General features: G+C 33.0%; 1 protein-coding gene across 1 annotated transcript; it reads left to right on the top strand.

Moving 5' to 3' along the window:
- Nucleotides 1-13,535: 13,535 nt before the first annotated feature.
- Nucleotides 13,536-24,010, top strand: LOC136030624 (galactosylceramide sulfotransferase-like). The gene is made up of 3 exons (XM_065709691.1): nucleotides 13,536-13,609; nucleotides 18,564-19,178; nucleotides 23,867-24,010. The coding sequence occupies exons 1-3, from the start codon at nucleotides 13,536-13,538 to the stop codon at nucleotides 23,940-23,942; spliced, it is 765 nt and encodes a 254-aa protein (XP_065565763.1). The 3' UTR covers nucleotides 23,943-24,010.
- The last annotated feature ends 227 nt before the right edge of the window (nucleotides 24,011-24,237 follow it).

The following is a 24,237-nucleotide window of genomic DNA, read 5'->3' as shown; positions in this document are numbered from 1 at the left end:
TCCAATAAAAATTTTAAGATAACTGTTTTTTTCTTAATAGTCTGTAAATCATATAACAAGCCTTTTGGAGTTGACACATACCCCCAGAGCCTGCGGAAAAGGGTTGTAAGTTATGCCCTGGGGGTATTTAAGGTCTTATGAAAGGGAGGGTCTTATAAGATTTGGAGGTGGCTCATTCGATTCTAAATTGAAATTTCTAGTTCAATTTTAAGAGTCAAAGGTGATCGAGGTCAACTAGCCCCCTCCCTCCAGCTACCCCTCTTCTCACCAAATGCATATAATGGAAATTCTATCAGATAGACATTTTGTTCAAAATAGTAAGATTAGCATATATTAATGCCCCTGGGATTGACAAAACCCCAAAAGCCGTGGGGCAAGGGCTTTGAGCTATGCCCTGGGGGCATATATAGTTTTATGGAGAACTTCAGATGGGGCTTATTTAATTTTAAATTTGAAGTCAAAATAATTTGAGAAAAACCTTCACTGCTTTCCCATCATTTGCCCCAAAAGGGGGCATCAAAAAAACTTGTCCAAAGGGGGCATCAAAGAATTTATTTGGCCATTAAGTTTCAACTTTTTGAGAATACTGAAAGGGGAAGATAAATTGACAAAAAGTTAATATATGCATATTACTGCAGAAGCTATTACCTATGCTACTTTTAGTGATACTATTACCGCTAATCAAGTACTCCAACTATTACATCAATCACAGCATCTGGTAAGGCCTTGAGTATTAAGGTTAAAAGGGTGTCAAATTGGGGTCAATATAACAAATCAGCAAATATCTTCGAACGGCTTTCCCTGTCAAGGTGAAATTTCCGGGCATTGTGAAAAATAAGTTCAACTGACGAAACGGCAAGATGTACATGCTACAACCGCTATTGATACTGCTGCTATTACTGTTACCATGACTATTCATACAACAAAGTTCTCAACACAACACATAGCAAAACATATACATACAGGTACTACAAAGGCTAACTCTAGGAAGGTAAAAGTTGAGAGGATATTGATGGTAAATTCGATCTAACAAAAAATACAATGTACACTTAGATTGTGAATATAGCGTTTCTTAAGAATTGAGTTGTATATTAAGTTGGAATTATCAAAGAATGCTTAAGGGGGAGTACCATTGGCTGAAAGGCAATGCATGCACACTACTACTAACACTTCTACAGGTACTACATTTACTAGCTCTTCTGCTACTATTAGTATTGATACAACTAATACTTCTGTTGCCACTAATTATAAGACGAAAATCATTAAGATGAACAGTTTAAGAACTATATGAATTTACAGATTATCAAAAGAGCTTATCGACAATTCACAGCAATGGTTAGTTGTATTTAGTTAAGCACTAATACTACCGTTATGACTACTATTACAAGAATACTTGAGGGTTTAAATGTGAAACTTTCAGGAAATTTCTAGGGGGAAGTTAAACTGAAGCTCAAAACATCACTCATACGCAGGTTGTCAACAGGGCATTATCAGTAATACCTTAACATTAAGATAGAAAACGATGAAAATAGGGTTTTTAAGGCCAAACGAAAACTGAAGAAACAAACAAAGCAAATAATTCGAGGAAACTACCCCCTCTCTTCTTCAGTGCGAACAAATTAATATAATCAGGGAAAAGGATTAAGAAAACCAAATACGGGGAAAGTCTACAAAACCAATTAAAAATCAATGAAAAATAGCCTAAAACTTAAAATATAAATAAAATCCAATAAAATATGAAAAATTATAAAAATTAAAATCAAATACCTAACATCCGTAATGTCAGCCATTCGCCAATATCCGTGATTTGCACAGAATCCTAAAAACTCTGAAATACTTTACGCGGATATTAACAAAGCTTCAGTTTAGATTTTAAGAGTTGCTAACACATTTTTGGCATCGATCCAAGAATATATACCTTGATTTCAGAAAATCTCTTGGTCTGTTTCCCAGAATTTTAAGAATGATGCAGTATCTAGTAGTGAGTAATTATTCATGTTGTCACTGAGACAACAGAATAAATCTTGTGACAACCCTAATATCTCGTCTTTTGAAACACAGATACAGTAGCAGCCCATACTCTGACGTACTGTTGGAGTTGCTAACACGGTTTTTGGCATCATTCTAAGAATATTCTTCCTGGTTTCCAAAAATTTCTTGGTTTATTTTCGAGAATTACCAAAATGTGTTATCTGGTATTGAGCGATCTTTCATGTTGTCCGTGAAACAGCACAATACGTAGGGTGACGGTCCTTACATCTGGGCTTCTGAGATAACAACTGAGTCATCAACTGTTTTACCTTCTAAACAGTTGTCTATTGATTTTATGAGATTTTTAATATTCTTTTGGAGCATTATTGGTAATTCTTTTTATGTTTTGGACATAGAATTTTTGGGGACTTGAAGATGCTAGCATCTTTTTGGTATCATTCTAAGAATATGTATACTGGTTTTCAGGAATTTCATAGGATATTTCGAAGAACTCCAAGAATAATGCTTTATCAGGTATTGCGTAATCATTCATGTTGTCAAAGAAACAATACAGTATATCTTGTGATAGACTTCCCAACTGTTCTTTAGAGATTTCAGGTGAGTCAACATCATTTTAGCTTATAAGCAGTTTTCTATTGATTTTATAAAGTCTGAGGGTGTTTTTGGGACTTAAAATTATTTTTTTGGACTTGGACACATTGCCGACTTATTGGACGACTTATTGGCATGAGTCTCAAAAACTCAAGAATGATACGTTATAAGGTATTGTGTAATTATTCATGTTGTCAGTGAAACAATACAATACATACTGTGACAACCCTCACATCTGATCTTTTAAGATAACAACTGAGACAGCAACATTGTGTAGCTTTTAAGCAGTATTTCATTGATTTTATAAAACTTATATTGTTTTATTGGACTTGGACTTATTTTGAACTGAGAATTTTTGGGGACTTGGGACTCTAATTCCAAGTTCAAAATTATTTTTTGATGCTGATAATTTTTTGGTATGTTTCCAAGAATTTCAAGAATGATGCGTTATCTGGTAGAGTGTAATTATTCATGTTCTTAGTGAAACATTACAATACATCATGTGACAGACCTTACATCTGGTCTTTTGAGACTCTGATACCGTGCCAGCCCATTGTCCGATGCACTATAGTAGTTGCTAACACCGTTTTTTGGCATCATTTCAAGAATATGCATCCTGGTTTCGGAAAAGGTCATGGCATACTCCCAAGAATTTCAAGAACTATGCGTTATTTGGTGTTACGTAATCATTCATGTTGTCAGTGTAGCAATAGTATACATTATTTCAAAAATTTTTTGACAGCCCTCAAATCTGGTCTTTTGAGATAACAACTGAGTGAAAAACATGTTTTGCTTCTAAGCAATTTCCCATTGATGTTATGAAATTTATGTGATTTTTGGGGGCTTAGAATTATTTCTTTTGTTTAGAAATTTTTGGAGACTTAGAATTATTTTGTTCTTTGACATAACAAATTTAGCCACATTTTGTCTCTTAAGACAATAACTGATTCAAAAACATTTTTAGCTAGTAACCAGTTTTCCATTGTTCTTATGAAATTTATGGTTGTCTTGGGACTTTTACTTACAAATTTTTTCTTTTAGTTAGAAATGCTTGAGGACTTTGAATTATTTTGGGACAGAAAGAATTTATGGAATGATACAGCTGATATTGCGAAATAATTAATAAAATCAGTGAAACAATGTAATACACCCCATAAGAGATCTGGGTGTCATGAGAGACACACCAATACAATCACATTTGGTCTTTTGAGATAACAAGTTAGTCAACAACTTTTCTAGCTTAAAAACAGCTTTCTGTTGCTTTTATGAAATTATAGTTTTTTTGAGCACCTAGAATTAGTTTCTTTTTTTTACTTGAAAGTTTTTGTGGACCTAGAATTATTTTCTAGGCATGATCTCGAGAAGTTTGAGAATAATACGTTATCAGGTATTGCTTAATCATTCACGTTGTCAGTGAAACATTATAGTACGTACTATGATAACTGTCGCATTTAATCTTTTGAGATGACAACTCAGTCAACATGATTTTAGCTTTCTAAGCAGTTTTCTATTAATTTTCTGAAATTTACAGTTTATTAGGAATAAAAAATTTTGGGGGACTTATCTGGTATTTTGCAACCATTCATGATGTCAATGAAGCAATGAAATGCATCCACTGACAGCCTTCAAATGTGTTATTTTGAGATAACAAATGAGTCAACAACAATTTTTAGCTTCTAAGCAGGTCACCGTCGAATTTATTCTGGGACAATACATTTTCTAACATCCCTCATAGCTAGTCTCTTGAAATCAAAACTGAGTTAAAAAGCTTTTTAGATTCTCGTCCTTTTTTAATTGATTTTCTGAAATATAAGGGTTTCTTGTGACTTAGAATTTTTTTTTCTTATAATTTTATATGACTTAAAATTATTTGGGAAACTGAGAATATTTTGGTAGGTTCCGATTGTTTCAAGAATAATGTGTTATCTAGTATTGTACATTTTTTCGTGTTGTCAGTGAAAAGATGTTTCAGTCTGATATCCGAAAATTTCATGGCTTTTTCTCGATAATTTTAAGAATGATGGGTTATTAAAATCGTTAATGCTGTCAGTGGAATAATAAAATGCATTCTGTGACTACCCTCACATCTTACCTTTTGAAATCACAACTGAATCAAATCTTTATCTAGCTTCTAAGCAGTTTTCCATTGATTTTAATGAAATATATGAGTTTTTTTGGGGACTTCGAAATATTATTTTTCTTTTGAACTGATTATGTTAACTTTATTTAGCCAGTTTAGTTTGAACTCAATTAACACAATGTAAATCGATTAACTTAAAATCTTATCTATAACTTAAATCTTAGTTTTTCAAAGAACTCCAAGGACGATAAAAATGTTGCAGACTGAGCTGTTATATCAAAACACCAGAGGTGAGGGCTCTCCAAAAATGGATTAGATTGTTTCACAAACAATATTAATGATTATGCAATACCAGATAAGACATCATTTTTGAAATTCTCCGAAACAAACTACGAAATTTTTATTGACTTAAAATAATTCTAAGTCCAAAAACAAAAACTAAGTGCAAAAGAATTAAAATTTAATCCGTGTCCAAAAAACCGTAAATTTCAGATAATAAATTAAAAACTGCTTAGAAGCTAAGAATATTGTTGACTCATTTGTTATCTCAAAACCAGATGTGAGGGCTTTCAAAGTATTAATGTAATGTTTCATCTACAACATGAGTGATTACGCTATATCATTTAAGGCATCATTGTCAAAATTCCCGGAAAAATGCCATGGAACTCTCTGAAACTAAAATATTTTTTCAATACCAAATAGCACATCATTTTTGAAATATGTGAGGGCTGTCAAAGTGTTAATATAATGTTTCATCTACAACATGAGTGATTACGCTATATCATTTAAGGCATCAGTGTTGAAATTCCCGGAAAAATGCCATGAAATTCTCTGAAACTAGAATAATTTTTCTATACTAAATAGCACATCATTTTTGAAATACTAGAAAACATATCATGAAGTTCTCGGATACCAGGATCTATATTCTTTGATAGATGCAAAACAGATGTTAAGAAGTCAAATAGCACATCAGAGTACAGGCTGCCACATTAGCTGTATCTCAATAGACTAGATATGACATGTATAAATACGCAATACCAAATAATGCACCATTACCAAAACTATCAGAAACATACGAATAAATTCTAAGTGTCAGAAAATAATATTAAGTCAGGAAAAATTCTAATTTTAAGAAAAATGTAAACAGTTCTGATCGACGAAAACCCATAAATTTAATAAAATAAATGGAAAACAGAGTAAAAGCTAAAAATAAATTATTTAATTGTTAACTCAAATGACCTGATGCGGGGGCTGTCAAAGGATGTATTGTTTTGTTTAACTGACAACATGAATAATTACTCAATACCAGATAACACATCATTCTTCGAATCCTCGGAAATATGCCATAAAATTCGCGGAAACCAGGATATATATTCTTGTAATGATGCCAAAAACGTGTTGGTAGCTCCAATAGTACAACAGACTGCGGTCTTCCACAGTATCCATGTCTCAAATGACCCCATTTGAGTGTTTTCAAAGGATGTATTGTGTTCTTTCATTGGTAACATGAAAAATTACACAATACCAGATAACGAACCATTCTTGAGATTCTTAGACACATAATAAGAAATTCTCGGCATCATAAAATGTTTCCAAGTCCAAAATAAAAAAAATTCATAAGAACAATGGAAAACCTCTTAGAAGACAAAAACACTGTTGACTAAGCTATTATCTAAGAAGACCAGATGTAAGGCCAGACCTAGGACCAGATCTAAGAAGACATGGTCTTTCAAGACGTATCTCAAAAGACCAGATTTAAAGCTGTCACATGATGTATTCAAGTGTTTCACTGAGAACATGAATAACTAGGTAATACCGGTAAGCACATCAGTCCCTTAATTCTTGGAAACTTATAAGTAATCCTTATTGTCTCAAAGCAATTCTACGTCCCCAAAAAACTATAAATCCAAAGGAAATTCTAAGTCTAAAAATAGTATATTCCAAAATAATTCGAAATCAAAAGAAATTCCAATTCCCAAAAATGTATGTAAAAAAAAATTGTGTTGAAAAGAAAGTTGAAAAAATTTTATAGTTAAGAATATATTGGGTTGGGGGTCAATGGGGCCCTGAAGTGAGGAGGGAGGGGGGCGTCCTGGAGGGGTATTTGTAGGCCTGGAAGGGGACTCGTGGCCCTGGTTGGGATCATTGGGTCTGGGATTGGAATGTGGGGATCCAAAAGAAAGCCCAGGAAAGAAAAACTGATTTGGTCAGGGCCATTACATTACAACAATAACACATGGATTGCTGTAGTCATAATCAATTCTCAGTAATCAATAATCAGTTTGATACCATTAGAGCAAAAAAGGATCTCTACCAATTGTATATTACAATCCAAATCAAAACTTCGTTTATATAACATCACGTCGCTTCAAAATCACTTCAATTATTTTACAACATACTTTGCAAAAAAAATTCTTATCAAACAAATTGAATGTTAATTGAATGGGTTCAGCCGAGAATATATTATTTCTAGAAAAATTTTATATATTGTGGAAGTTGTTGCTGGACACGACGCACTAGCAACTCCTAGAGCACATTGGGATAGGGCACCTCTCTTATTAATATAATAGGGCACGGCTCAGAATGATGGGATAGGGTCCTGCTCAGACCCATCATGTCCATATTACTCAAAATCCCTGCGCCTTTTAACGGTAAGAGTATGTTTTGTACTTAGCTGATAAAAGACTAGTTAGCTGAAAGAGTAGAGTTTCAGACTTATAGCTTTAATAAATCAAAATTTATGAAGATTTTAAGTAATACATATATTAGACTAAGAAAGAATATTTATTTGTATTTTTCTTTTAGTAAAGTGCAAATTAGGTTGTTTCTTTAAGAATCCATAAGAAATGTGAGAGCCACCTATTTTTATTCCTGCTCACTTTGGGTTTGACTTGTTTATTTATTGAAATTCCTGTTCATTTTGGGTTCCATTCATTTATTGATGTGGTTTTATACTTGGAAGATCTTTCGATTTTATTTTGACTCTATTTTATTTTAATTAAGTTCTTCGCTTTTCTTTGAAAATTAATTTTGTGGAAAAATATTTAATTGAAATATTTAAAATTTATTTAATTAGAAGACTCGAGCGGGAGCCCATCAAGTTCTTTCTCAAACTTACTCTCGAGCAATGAATTGGGACTATAGAATTCACCTTTAAAGTAATTTTACCACTGTTCAGTACTCAATTGAAAATCACTGCAAAATTTAGACTTATCATGCCTTAGAACTTTCCAAAGAAAATTGGGTTCACTTTTAGTCTTGCTAGACATTTCTGCTATTAACTTTGCCTGGTGACATTTTAACACTTTTTCAAAATAGCGCTCTGTGTAGAAACAGATTTCATTCACAACTACGTGGCCTGCCACACTCCCTCCAGATATGAAACCAGAACATGGACTGTAAACAAGATTCGACGAGATCTGGATTACCCGGCTAGCCAGGTTTTTCGGTTCCAACTAGAAACCTCCGGACTGAGACTCGCGTATGCTCAGCGACACGTATGACATGGACAATATCAGTATAATAATTATTTAGCGGAATTCGCTGCTCATGCACACTAATAGAAGATTTCTGAGAGAGAAACTGAAATGGCACTTTGATTTTTGTAACGATACTATCACTTATTCCCTGAAATGTGAGCAAATTGGTTTTTCCCAGTCACTTATTTCGCACCACTTACTACAGCTGCTTGAAAGGGTAGGCTTGAGAGGCATCAGACCAATGGGAAAAAATTACTGATTGGCAAATGGTCAGAGGTCTAGAACAAAGTGATAACTGCAGTTTTTGAGTCCGGTTTTATTTTGGGAGACCAAAACACAAAATCAAGGGATGACATGCCTCCTGAAGGGTGGATGTTTGTAACGTCTTGGTCATTTTCTACTGGAACAAGCTGGGGACACATGTTACTTAGAATATTCGTTAGACTAATACAGTCGTCAAAGATGTACACAGAGTAATCAGTAGATAAGTACACCAAAGCAATCACAGGATTCTGGATTTTAACAGCAATGAAATAGTCAATATCACGAAAGAGCTCAGGAATTAGTTCGTTTCGTGCGAGAACAGTAGTGCCGCCACTCGGTCTACCCATACCTCTATGTTTAGCAGCAGGACAGTTAGTGATAGTAGTAGCATCAACATTAAGTAGAGGGAGACGGTCTTAGGTAATCAGGTGCTTTTGCACGCAAATCACATCATTTGGTTTGCATAGAGTCTTAATAATTGACAGCTTTAGCTGGACACCGCTGCTAATATTCCATGATGTAACTCTTAGCCCAGGATTCATTTTGACGGATGCAGGATTTCTCTGCAACAGGGCACTTGTAACTATAACACAAGTGATCAGTCGGGGAGTAAAGGGCACACTGGACATTTTTCAGGCAGGGAAAATCATGTTTGCTGGAGTGTCCTTCTTGTCCACAGCGTGAAAAACGGGTAGTAGCCTTACAGGTGGCAGATATATGACCATATGTCTGACATTCATAGCACCGGGAGGGGGGGGGGGGAGGGGCACGAATTCCTCCACATGAACCCACTCATATTCGAAGGCAACAGGAGCCGACATGGCAGCAATGAGATCGTCTCGGCATGAAAATTGCGGCTTATAAAATCTAGTGCCTGCAATACGCGAGGCTTTAATGCAGTTGGTCACTAAATCACAAAGCTGGTCCTTAGTTACGTTTTCAGGGTAGAAGCGAGCTATTCCATACATTATAGGAATTTTCAACTGGGGCTTAAGAGATTCATCTTTGGCCTTAATAGAGTTAGCGATTGCGGATGCTGCGCTTATGTCACTGACGACAAGGCACCATGTCTCTCTACCGGCTCTAAGCTCAACTATCGATATTTTTGAACCGCCACAAAGATTGTCTATAAACGCTCTATGCTCCTTGGGATCAACTAACTCTTTTGGCGGGTTTTTCAGGACGACAGCATAGGTCGTCTTTGGATGTGGCTTCAGGGATACTTCTAGAGAGGGCATAATGCTACGTAGTGTCTGGACAAAATTTTCGACCATCAAACACAGTTCATTAACTTTGGGGGTTGGGATTGCAATCATCTTGACGGGGATAGCGGGAACTATGTCAGGCTCATAGATCACAAAATCAAACAGTTCGTGGTAACGAACTGTAGTAAGGAGTGACCCGGCTCAATAGTAACCAAAACTCTAAAAAATTGAATTTTGATATCAATAGCTAAATCAAAAGAATCGAAATTTAATGCTGATTTTAAATATATAAGTTTCAACAAGTTTAGTCCTACCCATCAAAAGTTACGAGCCTGAGAAAATTTGCCTTATTTAGGAAAATAGGGGGAAACACCCCCTAAAAGTCATAGGATCTTAACGAAAATGACACCATCAAATTCAGCGTATCAGAGAACCCTACTGTAGAAGTTTCAAGCTCCTATCTACAAAAATGTGGAATTTTGTATTTTTTGCCAGAAGACAAATCACGGGTGCGTGTTTATTTGTTTGTTTTTTTTTTTTTTTTTTTTTTCTTTTCCCCAGGGGTCATCGTATCGACCAAGTGATCCTAGAATGTTGCAAGAGGGCTCATTCTAACGGAAATGAAAAGTTCTAGTGCCCTTTTTAAGTGACCAAAAAAATTGGAGGGCATCTAGGCCCCCTCCCACGCTCATTTTTTTCCCAAAGTCAAATGATCAAAATTTTGAGATTGCCATTTTATTCAGCATAGTCAAAAACCATAGTAATTATGTCTTTGGGGATGACTTACTCCCCCACAATCCCTGGGGGAAGGGCTGCAAGTTACAAACTTTGACCAGTGTTTACATATAGTAATGGTTATTGGGAAGTGTACAAAAGTTTTCAGGGGGATTTTATTTTGTTTGGGGGTGGGGCTGAGGAGAGGAGGCTATGTTCGAGGATCTTTCCTTGGAGGAATCTGTCATGGGGGAAGAAAAATTCAATGACAAAGGCGCAGGATTCTCTAGCATTACTATAAGAAAACAATGAAAAATAAACATAAAAACGTTTTTTCAAATGAAAGGAAGAAGTAGCATTGAAACTTAAAACGAACAGAGATTATTACGCATATGAGGGGTTCTAAAAATACTTTAGCATAAAGAGCGAGGTATTTAGGAGGAGATAAATACCTTGCTCTTTATGCTAAAGTATTTTTAGTAATTTCAACTATTTATTCTACGGCCTTTCGGATTCAGGGGTCATTCTTAAAGAATTGGGACAAAACTTACGATTTAGTGTAAAGAGTGAGGTATTAACGAGGGTACAAACCCCCTCGTATACATAATAAAAATATAAGGTTATGAAAGTTTGTTACGTAAGTTAATTCTTAAGTTACGTATATTTTTTACTAATAAAAACGTTCGTTAAAAATTAAAAGTTCTAGTTTCATTTTTAAGTAACCGAAAAATTGGAGGGCAACTAGGCCTCCTTCTCCACCCCTTATTTCTCAAAATCGTCTAATCAAAACTAACAGAAAGCCATTTAGCCAAAAAAAGAATTAATATACAAATTTCATTTTAATAATTTATGTGCGGAGAGCCAAAACCCAACATACATTAATTCAAAAACGTTCAGAAATTAAATTTAAAAAAAACTATTTTTTTTTAGCTGAAAGTAAGGAGCGACATTAAAACTTAAAACGAACAGAAATTACTCCGTATATGAAATGAGTTGTCCCCTCCGCAATCCCTCGCTCTTTACGCTAAAGTTTGACTTTTTGCCACAATTCTACTTTTTAAAACAATTAAAAGCTTTAGCGTAAAGAGCGAGGGATTGCGGAGGGGACAACTCATTTCATATACGGAGTAATATTTAAGTTTTTTTTTTAAGTAACTAAAAAAATTGGAGGGCAACTAGGCCTCCTTCTCCACCCCTTATTTCTCAAAATCGTCTGATCAAAACTAAGAGAAAGCCATTTACCCATAAAAAGAATTAATATGCAAATTTCATTTTAATAATTTATGTGCGGAGAGCCAAAATCAAACATCCATTAATTCTAAAACGTTCAGAAATTAAGTAAAAAAAAACAAGTTTTTTTAACTGAAAGTAAGGAGTGACATTAAAACTTAAAACGAACAGAAATTACTTCGTATATGAAAGAGGCTGCTTCTTCATCAAAGCCCCGCTCTTTACGCTAAAGTGTGACTCTTTCTCTCAATTCTTCTTTTTAAAACAGTAAAAAACTTTAGCGTAAAGAGCGGGGCATTGATGAAGAAGCAGCCTCTTTCATATACGAAGTAATTTCTGTTCGTTTTAAGTTTTAATGTCGCTCCTTACTTTCAGTTAAAAAAACTTGTTTTTTTTTATTTAATCTAGCACAAATATCATGCGCTCGGCACACTTTTCTTGAGTTTTCAGCATGTCAAGACAGTTTTCTGATTATTTCTTTTTGTCACTAGGACGATTACTGCAGTTCGCGAAACCATACTAGTCAAAAAACTTTATTTCAAGGCTTATTTAAAGGCTTAATTTCAATCATGTTCTTTTTTCTTTTATTGCCCATTAACCTTGTTTTTATATCGATGAATATTTTAAATTTGCTCTTACACCAAGTCATAACAGTGAAAAGGCTTTACCTTAAAAATCAAATACTCGTTTTTTTTCTTTTATTCATGATAAAATTCATGATTTTATTCATGGAAAGAAAACAAGGTTAATTATGAATTAAAGAAATAAAGAAAGAGTTAGAAATTATTAAAATAAAACCTTTTGACTACTTAGGCAAGGTGTAAGAGCAAACTAGTGTATATGAAATGTCTAAGCAAGACTTATGAGCGAAACAAGAATTAATAACTTGTTCAAAATTAGTAAATTAAAGCCTTTTGACTAATAGTACCTGGTGTAGGAGTACACGTAAAGCTTAAAAAATAAGTTTATGTGCATAAGGATACGTACGGAAAGTTAAAAAAAAACTAATGAGCAATACATGCAAAAAGGAACTAGTTTGAAATTAGCAATATATTAGTTTTCACTAATACGGCTTTGTAAAGGAGTATACTTGAAGCTGAATAACTAAGTTTAGGGGTGTTAAAAGAGTGTACGAAAATATACATTCAAGTTTAATCAAGTAAAAATCAAGTATCAGGGCGATAAAAGGAAAGAATATTGTTAGAAAATAGTGAATTAAGACTATGGGCAGCAGGAGCGTATAACTATGTTCTCAAAACTCAGTAACCTGGGCTTAGGTACGGATTATTAAAAAAGTTCCGTGTTATAATAAAATAAAATCGTTTGAGTAAAATGGCTGGTGTGGGGGTATAGATAAAGATTATTAACCAAGGTTAGCAGCGTTAAACCTATGTACGAAAAAGCAATAGAAGATTAATGGCGAGTAAAAGAACGGGTATACAATTTTCAATAGCTTTAGACTTACTCAATAACAGCCAAGAACCTGAGAATATTTTGCATGATCTTCGGAAAAAGAGAGGAACATCCCCTAAAAGTCTTAAGTACTTAATGGAAATTACACATTAAGATTCAACCTATCAGAAAACGTTACTGTATAGGTTTAAAGCTCATATCGGCAAAAAATTGGAAACCTGTATTTTTCTGCAAAAAGTCAGATCACGAATCCGAGTTTATTTGTTTTTTTTTTCCTGGGGTAATTAATAAAATAAAGCCATTTGGCTAACATAGCTGGATATAGGAAATTAAAAATTTAAGGTTTGGATTGTTAAAGGAGGGCAGGATAATGTATAAAACAAAGCTTAGGGACAATGAAAAGCAAGAAAACAATTATAAAATGCTAAAATGACGCCTTTAGGCAATAAGATGCTACAAGAGTGCACCCAAAAACTGAAAAAACTAGGTTTAGGATTGATATATGGAAAAAAATGTGTTGAAATTAATAAGGAAAGCCTTTTGAACATTATGTCATTGTGCAGGAGTATGCGTAAAGCTGACAAAATAAGGTCAGGAATGCTAACAGATTGTACGGAGACGTTAAGCAACGTTAACGAGCAGTAAGAGAAGAAACAACTTGATTAAAATTGATAAAATAAAGCTTTGTCACTAAAATAATACCTGTGGGAGTATTTCTTAAGGGAAGAAAGTAAGGTTAATAGAGTTAAAGGAGAGTAAAAAAAAGTAAAACAAGGTTAATTAGCAGAAACTTGATTTAAATTAATAAAAATAAGGCCTTTGACAAATATGGTTGCTGGGAAAGTATACGTAAGACTATAAGCTCAATGACAGGAGTGTTATAGGAACCTACACAATGTAAAAACTGGTTTTTAAGGCCAATAAAAAGTAAAAAAGTACACGAAGGGCTCAAAAGTACAAAATGGGCCCTTAGATGGTTGAATGTAATCTTACCTGTTTGGTACGAAACATAGTAAAAACGGACGAATCTATGAAATTAGAAAAAAACGATAGGGTATATTGTCCGAAAGCCCTCTGATAAAAAGTAAGGGGAAGAGCCCATTAGGTCTAAAAAAGTCAGAATTTTCAGCTCCCAAAATGCCATCATGTCTGTTTTTCTTCAATAAAACTATAAATCTTGAGATTAAAAATAACAGGAGCACTAAGACTCGAATAACATCTTCTTCTGGGGGATTTTTCACGGGGATAATTTTTCGTGGAAAGGATACTTCCATGGTTGTGTACTATCCAAGTTGTATTTTATATTTTTCACTGGTAGAATTTTTAAACTGAAAGTTAGGACAAACATCAAAACTTAAAACGAACAGAAATTATTACGAATATGAAGGGGGTTTTCCCTCCTCATCACCTCATTCTTTGCTCTACTTAGTGAAGATGTTAACTAATCATTTTTTATTTAATTTCTGAATTGTAAAAATGGCTCAAGAAGTCACAGTAGTATTATCTTGAATTTACTTAATAATTGCAAGAATATTTAAGCAATTTGTTTAATATTATCAACAACAAAAGCATATAATTCTCTGTTTAAAGCCATTTGGCTAACATAGCTGGATATAGGAAATTAAAAATTTAAGGTTTGGACTGTTAAAGGAGGGGAGGATAATGTATAAAACAAAGCTTAGGGACAATGAAAAGCAAGAAAACAATTATAAAATGCTAAAATGACGCCTTTAGGCAATAAGATGCTACAAGAGTGCACCCAAAAACTGAAAAAACTAGGTTTAGGATTGATATATGGAAAAAAATGTGTTGAAATTAATAAGGAAAGCCTTTTGAACATTATGTCATTGTGCAGGAGTATGCGTAAAGCTGACAAAATAAGGTCGGGAATGCTAACAGATTGTACGGAGACGTTAAGCAACGTTAACGAGCAGTAAGAGAAGAAACAACTTGATTAAAATTGATAAAATAAAGCTTTGTCACTAAAAGAATACCTGTGGGAGTATTTCTTAAGGGAAGAAAGTAAGGTTAATAGAGTTAAAGGAGAGTAAAAAAAAGTAAAACAAGGTTAATTAGCAGAAACTTGATTTAAATTAATAAAAATAAGGCCTTTGACAAATATGGTTGCTGTTAAAGTATACGTAAGACTATAAGCTCAATGACAGGAGTGTTATAGGATCCTTCACAATGTAAAACTGGTTTTTAAGGCCAATAAAAAGTAAGAAAGTACACGAAGGGCTCAAAAGTACAAAATGGGCCCTTAGATGGTTGAATGTTATCTTACCTGTTTGGTACGAAACATAGTAAAAACGGACGAATCTATGAAATTAGAAAAAAACGATAGGGTATATTGTCCGAAAGCCCTCTGATAAAAAGTAAGGGGAAGAGCCCATTAGGTCTAAAAAAGTCAGAATTTTCAGCTCCCAAAATACCATCATGTCTGTTTTTCTTCAATAAAACTATAAATCTTGAGATTAAAAATAACAGGAGCACTAAGACTCGAATAACATCTTCTTCTGGGGGATTTTTCACGGGGATAATTTTTCGTGGAAAGGATACTTCCATGGTTGTGTACTATCCAAGTTGTATTTTATATTTTTCACTGGTAGAATTTTCAAATTCAAAGTTAGGACAAACATCAAAACTTAAAAAGAACAGAAATTATTACGAATATGACGGGGGTTACCCCCTCCTCATTACCTCATTCTTTGCTCTACTTAGTAAAGATGTTAACTAATCATTTTTTATTTAATTTATGAATTGTAAAAATGGCTCAAGAAGTCACAGTAGTATTATTTTGAATTTATTTAATAATTGCAAGAATATTTAAGCAATTTGTTTAATTTTATCAACAACAAAAGTATATGATTCTCTGTTTTGCTTATTACAGTTTTACAGCAAATAAAAAAAAATCTTTTATTTATGATTTCAGCTCTCAGAAACATTATTTTGCTAGCATTTTCGTCTTACCAATGTAGTTTTTTATTATTATTATTATCATTATTATTAAAGTATAACAGTTCAAAATAGGGATAAAAACCTTTTAATCGACAGTGAACAGATAATTTTTTTGTTTATAAATAAAATTTTTTTAAGATATAAAAAAAAAGATAAAAATATCTATTCACTGGCATGAAAAGGTATCTTCAATATTTTGAACTGTTATACTTTCGTCCTGGAAAGGCAGTGTGGTCTTCGAAGTTATCTATCATTATTATTATTATTATTATTATTATTATTATTATTATTATTATTATTATTATTATTATTATTATTATTATTATTATTATTATTATTATATTATTATTATTATTATTATTATTATTATTATTATTATTATTATTATTGTTATTATTATTATTATTATTATTATTATTATTATTATTATTATTATTATTATTATTATTATTATTATTATTATTATTATGGGATATAGAAATGGTTCTTCACTGTATCATTTATGAATAACACAAACTATTTCAAAAATAGGTCCCTTAAGGCCTATGTGGTACAGTGGACAGCGTGTTGGAATTATGCTCCATAAGTTGCAGGGCCAATTTCTGCCGCAGGAAATTCTTACAGAGTTGTCAATTTAAAGACTTGGTAGGCCTTTTATTAATTACTAGCAAATGAGATTCCTTTGACTTATGTAGTTAAATAATAAAAAAGTTGTTTTTTTTCAACTGAAAGTAAGGTGCAAAATTAGAACTTAAAACAAACCGAAATTATTATGAATATGAGGGGGTTCGCCCCCTTGTCAATACCTCACTCTTTACGCTAAAGTTCAAACATTGATCCCATACTTTAAATAAGACCCCTGAATCATAAAGGGTTCAATTAGAATAGATAGTTCCTTTTGAAACTATCTGGTTGAAGTTTAACATTACTAGTGGTAAGTAGACTTTCACAAGAGAGGACGTTCCCAAATCTAAAATTAACATGGATTCAAAATGTTTCATTATTTTGACAGAAACAGGATTTCATATCATAGGTAGAGCATTTTTTTTGTTATTTGCCATCCAAGGACGAGAATAATAAACAATGTTATGTTATTAATTGAAATCAAGCTGATTTTTATACACATACCTAACACTTAACTAATATGAAATCTTGTCGTTTCAGTTTTTCTCAAAAAGGAAATACATAGATCAAAACAATCTCTGAAGAATTTAATTAAGTTTCTAAAAATACTGAAAAAGTTTTTTATTTGGACAAATGTCTAGAAGATAAATATTTCAATTACTTCAATACCAAGAATCGATTTTTTTTAGAATGTCAAAAATGTCAAATTTTGTGTCCTTTTGACAGTTGAGCAGAATGAGAAAGAAAATACAGTTCAAATACAAAGCGCATAGGTTTCAATTAGAAGTGTATTTAAAATTACATATGCTTCAAGAGACCTATACAGCCATTTAGCATTATTCAGGCATTTGAATGTCGGAATGTGCAGGTGTTCATTGCTTTGCAATAACATTTGCATAAATTTAAAAAAACAGCTAAGTTTCTTGAACCAACTGAAAGTCAAACCTTCTGAAAAAAAAGATAATCTTTGGAGACAAATTCCGTGGTAAAATTTATGCACGAACCGCCCTAACTAATGGATCTGCATTTCAGATAGCTTAGAATGGCCATTTGGAGTAATGAAACCTAGAAATCAATAAAAATGATACCTTGTAGATTATATTGCCCTAGAATATTAGTATCTGAATATGTCAGGGAAATTGGATTGATATAATTAATGACTGAGAAAGGAGTAAAACTTTACTTTTTGATTTTTTTCATTTATTTTCAGAACACAATTTCGAGATTGTTTTTGCTCTGTCCGTTGCCTTTGGCTTATGCATTACAACGATTTATTTTACTTAACCAAAACGCAGTCATTTGGAGATCTAGGTGCTCCATAGAAAAAGTTGATAATGGTGAAGCATGCATTATAAAAAGTGATACTACTAAGGAGTAATATGATACTTGCAGAAGTGGAGTCCCAACAAAAATACCGATTACAATTGTAAGATAATAGTGTATAGACCTCTAAATACTTAATTATTTTAGTTCATAGGTTGTTTTATTTGCAAATAAATTATATGTAACATTTCGCACCGAGCCATGCTGATCTCAGCAATGAAAACAGTCAACTACTCTCCATTGGTGACTTATTAGATTCAGGTGATCAACTGTCTATTCTAGAGTATACAGAGTAGATACAGGAGTAGAGATTTGCAACTCTAATTTTCGCCTCAGCTGCTTTAATTCCAGATAAACTAAAAACATGTCAATAGCATTTAGTACTTAAAACTCGTGTCTCATCCAAGTCACCACTGAGCCTGACACTGCGTTACTAATGGGATTTGACAAGGTTTTGTACTTCTAGTATGGCTGCTGTGTCACATATATGGCCGATAAATCATCCTGATTAAGTGTCACTTTCCATTATAGCTACTCATATAAAGTTTTAGCAAAATACATTCTACTTGCAGATAAATCAACATAATACACAAAACTCGAAATGAGTTTTTGTAAATGGAAAGTTCTCACTCTTCACGTCTCTCCTAGATAAGAGACCAAGGTTTAATTATAATAGTTATTTGTTTGCAGGATATCTTACTTCTATGGAATCTTTTTTGATATGAACACTGAATCACTGGCGTTTACGAACGACTACTCAAATATTTATGGTTACATTTCTGGTTTCGATATTTTCGTTGAAGATACTCGGTGGAATTTTGAAAATGTAAAGAATATCCTTGGAAATGATTTTATCTCCTTAACAATTATGTGTGATCCTGTTTGCCAATTTGAGTCTATGTTCCATTTTATGCATATGGAAACCCATTATAACGTTTCTTCTTTTGAAATGTTCCTGGAAAAGCTGGAAGCTGGTAAAATAACAAATGAACGTTTCCAGATATTTGGGAGGAATCAGCTCGCTTATACACTAGGTTTTGAAGAAACTTCTTTTGAAAATAATACAGCCATTAAAGCAATTATAGAAGAGATTGATCGACAATTTAACTTGGTAATAATATCTGAATATTTTGAAGAATCAGTCATTATCTTAAAAAACATTCTTGGGACCCGAATAGGACAGATGACTTTTGTGCCATTAGTCGTTAGGACAAACGATACAAAACATAAGCTGGCAGTGAAGCAGAGGTTGTTACTGGAAAAATGGCTCAACGTTGATGTAAGACTTTACAACACTTTTAAAAGGTAAACTATTTCTATTCCTTTTATTTTAAAGTATTTTAACTGAAAATATTTTTAAAACTGACAATTATATTTACGGAATTTCGAAAATTGGGCGTGTAGCCCTTTTTATTTTCCTGTTTACCAGTTAATTATAACCTGTATTTACAAGCTTTGATTCACGCCACTTTAAATTGCATATAATTTTATAAGGATACATACATTTTTTTACTCATAAAATGCTTACTTATATTATAAGGTGCATAACCTTATTTTTTTCAAGTACTAATTTTTCCGTTTCATGTAGATTGTGTTTTGACAAGCTTGCTAAAGACTAAGGTGTCCAACCCTACCAATGTACCATGTATTTGTTCTGTAAGTGCTGATCACAAAATGGACCGCAAGTTAATTGGGTTACATTTTAGGTGACAAATGTACAATACTGGGCTAAGCCCCACTTAATTCAATTTTATGTCCCGGATTGACCCTTTGCTCCATTTCTTATCAGACGGAATCTGAGATGGTTTTTACTTGTAAAATGTTTGAAAATTGTTCACATTATACTAATTCAAGTTTCTAATACACACAGCCCTAATAGTAAAGGAAAAAAACTCTTTTATTATTGAATACTTACCTGTTACTTCTATTAGAAATTAAAGAAGGTAATGCCTAAAATAGACATTTTTGAGCCTTCTCATTGTGATTTTGTGTTTTGTCATCACGGTTGATCGATATTAAGGTAATGATCTTCTAGGAATTATTTAGAGTTATAAAAGTATAATATTCCATCTCTTAGTACTTTGTACACTTTAGCGTATGTCAAAGTTAAAAGTTTCTTTTCAGTGCTAAGCACATCCTATGAAATAACTAGAGTTAAGGAATGATTCATACTAATAGTAACCGATTTTCTCCAAAGGAAACTTTAATTAAATCATCTATGCTACATTTATGCTGCTCTTAAATTATTACGTCCTTTTGAGTTTTCAGGTACTATTTAAGAGCAAAGAGGCTAAAAAAACTTACCAGATCATCAGAATAAATAGGGACTTCCCCTTAAAAGGAATATGATCTGGGTGAAAATAAGGCAATTAAATTGATTTGGTCATTTTCAATATTATATAAATTTTAAACAGTTGTGCTCTGAAAAGACCCTTTTAAATTAGAGGACCTGAAAATTAGATGAACAAGTGATTTAAAGTATTCAATTATTATACATTGACCTTCTTAGTTTCATTGGATATAATCCTACACAGTTTTATATTCTTTCCTAAGAAGTCCCGTTGTCTAAACAAGATCAACCGTTAATTTGCCTATTCATTCACAGTCTCTATAACTAAGTTGATTTACTTGATTTTTCATAAGATTATGTATTACAACCTTATAATGACGTATTATAATACAGCCAGATCCATTGCAACTGAATTCCCGTGTAACTGAACCGCTTGCAACTGAACCCCTTTAACTGAGCCCCTATATAACTGAAACCCCTTGCAGGTTCATTCATGTACTGAATCCTTGTTCAACTGAGAGCCTGTGCATCTGAACCCTTGTTTAACGGAGCACTTGTAAAACTGAACCCCATTTAACGGAATCCTCTTGCAACTCAACCCCTGTGCAAATCGACCCCATTTAACTTAACCCACATGTAACTTGACCCCGTGCAATTGAGCACCCTCGTAACTAAATCCCTGTGCAACTGAGCCCCCATGTATCCGATCCCCGTTCAACGTAACGCCCGTGCAGCTAAACTCTTGCATAACTGGATACTCGTGCAACTGAACCCCCATACTCCGTATTTCAGTATTCTACAAATTCAAGGTAGCATCATGAGCTAAAACAATGCTTAGAATCTTTACATGCTAAACCTTATTGAATTTTTTTAAAGCCATTAAATAAATGCCTGTCAAAAGAATTTATATAAACGCTATTTTTTTGCTGTTAACAGTGATTGACTCAAAAATATAAATTTGAGAGAAGCTTTCTGGGAGTATGTAAACTATAAACTAAAAATTTCAATATTTGACAATATAGAAGATTAATGAAATTATTTTAGAAAAATTGTTTGTTAAATTACTGATTGTTTTATGGGGAAGAAAGTTATAAATGCTGCTAGAAACATTTGTGACAACACTTTATGTTTAAAATAGAGGAGGGGGGATTTTTCCATGGATTATATGTAAAAAGTATTAATGGAAAAGTATTAAAATGTAAACTAAATAAGTTTGAAGTGAAGGCAATGGATGTAACTACTAAAAATATGGAAGATGAAGCCCGGTGCCATACTAATAATATCTTGTAATGACTGGTTAATAAATTAAAAAGAAATAGTCAATCTGAGTTTTGTCTTTGTTAAAGATAGGAACGGGACCAAAAAGGGGGCTATAATTATAATAGTAAAAGTATTAATAACAGTAAATAAATAGTGTCTTCGGTTATTTCAGCATCTCCGTCCACATATCTGACAGTTCCAACATAATACTCCAAGTGGTTTTCAAGATATTGGTAATGTGTCCTTTTACAATTGTATACGCATTATGTTTTGATTTAGTTCAAGTTCCCATCAGCATTCCTTGAAGTTTTCACCTTAATACCCTTAACTTTAGTGGTGGTCATAGTAGTGGTAGTGGCATTAGCATGCAAATTTTCTATTCTGTTCAGTTGAACATACTACTTATTGTATCCGGTAAGTTTCGACACAGTACCCTAAACCTTTTGTAAAATATTACTATATTCCATTTTTACCAGCTATATGAACACTGTATGTTTTGAATTAGCTGCACACTAGACACTTAAGATTCCAGAACATCTTCACCTTAATACCCCTAATCGTTTTTTAAACCAAGAATCAAACATGTCTCCCGTGTTTTTAGCGTAATTTGATTTGGGGTGGTTTGCCCCACCCAAAATCCCCATTTTCCCCCCTCAAACCCCAGCCTGCCCCAAGCTGGAATATAGTTCCTTCAAAATATTAATGTAACTAAAATAAGGCTGCATAATTCAAGCTTCCAGAGAAACATATTAATTTTCTTTTGTATATACCTCTGCCTTTGCGGTGCTATTCAGCTCTTTTTTTGTTTTCAACATTAATTTTACTTATTGAGATAGTGGCTCCAATTTTGCCCACCCTGCCCCAAATGTCTTAGAAATTACGCCACTGACCCCTATGCGAATTAAATATCTCTTTTGCAACCAATGAACAAATTGTGGAAAATGCAGGCTTTATCCAAGGCTTGTGGGGGGTTTTGTCATCCCCAGTGGTCTAGTTATTGAATTTTTTAGCTATGTTGAGTGAAATGGCTATCTTGGATGCCTCTGAGGGAAGGAAGTGAAAAAGGGAGAGGGAGGGGCCTGGTGCCCTTTGAGTGGAGGGGAACTTTGACTTAGGTTTTTCCTAAAACCTAAACCCTTAAGTACGTCAAAAAAAATACTTTGGAAAGCAGCAAGCATGGGTAATTACAAACTTATAGATATGTAGCACTATATCTTTTATTCCATTTTGCTTTATTCTTATTGTTTGAATAGTGAAATAATAGTTTTGGCTGAAAAAAGGGTAAAATTTTAGCTAAATAGTCTTGAAATCTATTGAAATGGTATTTATATTGCCTTCTTGTATAAGTGGCCTTAATGGTATGCTGTACACAACTTTAATATTAAATTTGGTTCCGAAAACAAGCTGTTACTTACGACCCTCTATTACATACAACTATTGGCTGTGAACTAAAGGCTAAAGGCCTTAGAATTCTAAATGAACACTGTCAATTAGAATTTTTAAATTTGATTCTTTATCCATATTTCTAAATTTCTTTTTCAGTTTTTTCCTTTAAATAGGAGTGATATTTATTTATGAAAAATGTGGGATAAAGCGTGCTATATGAGTTATGAGAAAAAACAACATCCCTCGGAGTAAGCAAAAAACAATTTATTTGAATAAAAATAAAATTTTATATTGAAAAGCAAATTAGTGAATAAGCTGTTTACCTCGAAAAATTTATTTGCAAAAGTAAAACTCTGTTTACAAGGCTTGAGCCGAAGGAATGGCTCCATTTTATATTTAAGGTAACCCCAGAAACAATATTCAAAATGAGGAGCTACTCCACATAATACATTTTTTCTGGTAAACAAAAACATAGATATTTAATATAGAAGTGAAATGAAGTCATACCATTTATGAAAGAGAATTCCCTGCTATTATTCTATTTTCTATAAATTATTTTATGCTGCTTAAGACTGCTCCTTGGTCTAAGAATTATAGTTTAATTTGTGTATCTTCTCTAGTTTCTATTAAGCCATTTCATTTTGAACTCATAAAGTTTAAATAAAACGGTTTAAACCACTTAGTCATGCTATTATTCAGGCATATAAAAAAAATTCTATCTTGCTTTATTACCGTAATTGTGTGTTTGAGAATTTGACCCTTAGGCATTGTGAAACTTTGTTTTGTTCTTCTTGCTGTAGTTGTAGAGATGGCCATTTCAACAATATACGTAATAGTTTATGTTAGGCTTTGGTATGATTTTCGCTATTATTATCATTTGGAAGTAAATACTTATTTTATGATCTTTCTAGGATAATCTTGTAATTTATTTTCAGGTATTAGCTTTTGATGAAAGTTTTATAATTTTTTTTATCTAGCCTGTCTTCCTAGTAACATACTTCATACTACTAATTCTCTGCAACTACTTATCGTTTTTATATCTATATTTCATTTGTAGGAGTCTTGAAAGACGTTTTACAAAATATGTTAGAGAGGAAGCACGGATACTGAAATTGACCAACAATGCACTTTAAAAATTCTGTAAAGTAAAACAAATTTCTTCAAAGAGTTATGGATCATACAAAATTAACTTGCAAATAGGCAATCGGTGAGTTTTTAATTCTCTTTTTCTTATCAATATTTTGTCTAAATCGCTTATTGCATAAGCGTAAAGGGAAAGTTTTTTTTATAGGAAAAGGGGAATCATTTCGGAAGGTTTTCGATAGGATTTAAACGGTAGTGTCATGGTCATTGCAGTAAAACTGCCTAAAATTAGATTAAAGTGGCTTCAATGTGTCATATTTTTCACCAGGCCACTTCTTTTAGGAA

The sequence above is a fragment of the Artemia franciscana genome, chromosome 8, assembly GCF_032884065.1.
Source record: "Artemia franciscana chromosome 8, ASM3288406v1, whole genome shotgun sequence".
Lineage (NCBI taxonomy): Eukaryota > Metazoa > Arthropoda > Branchiopoda > Anostraca > Artemiidae > Artemia > Artemia franciscana.
Note: the sequence above shows the minus strand (reverse complement) of the source record. Positions and strands in the feature narration are given on the sequence as shown.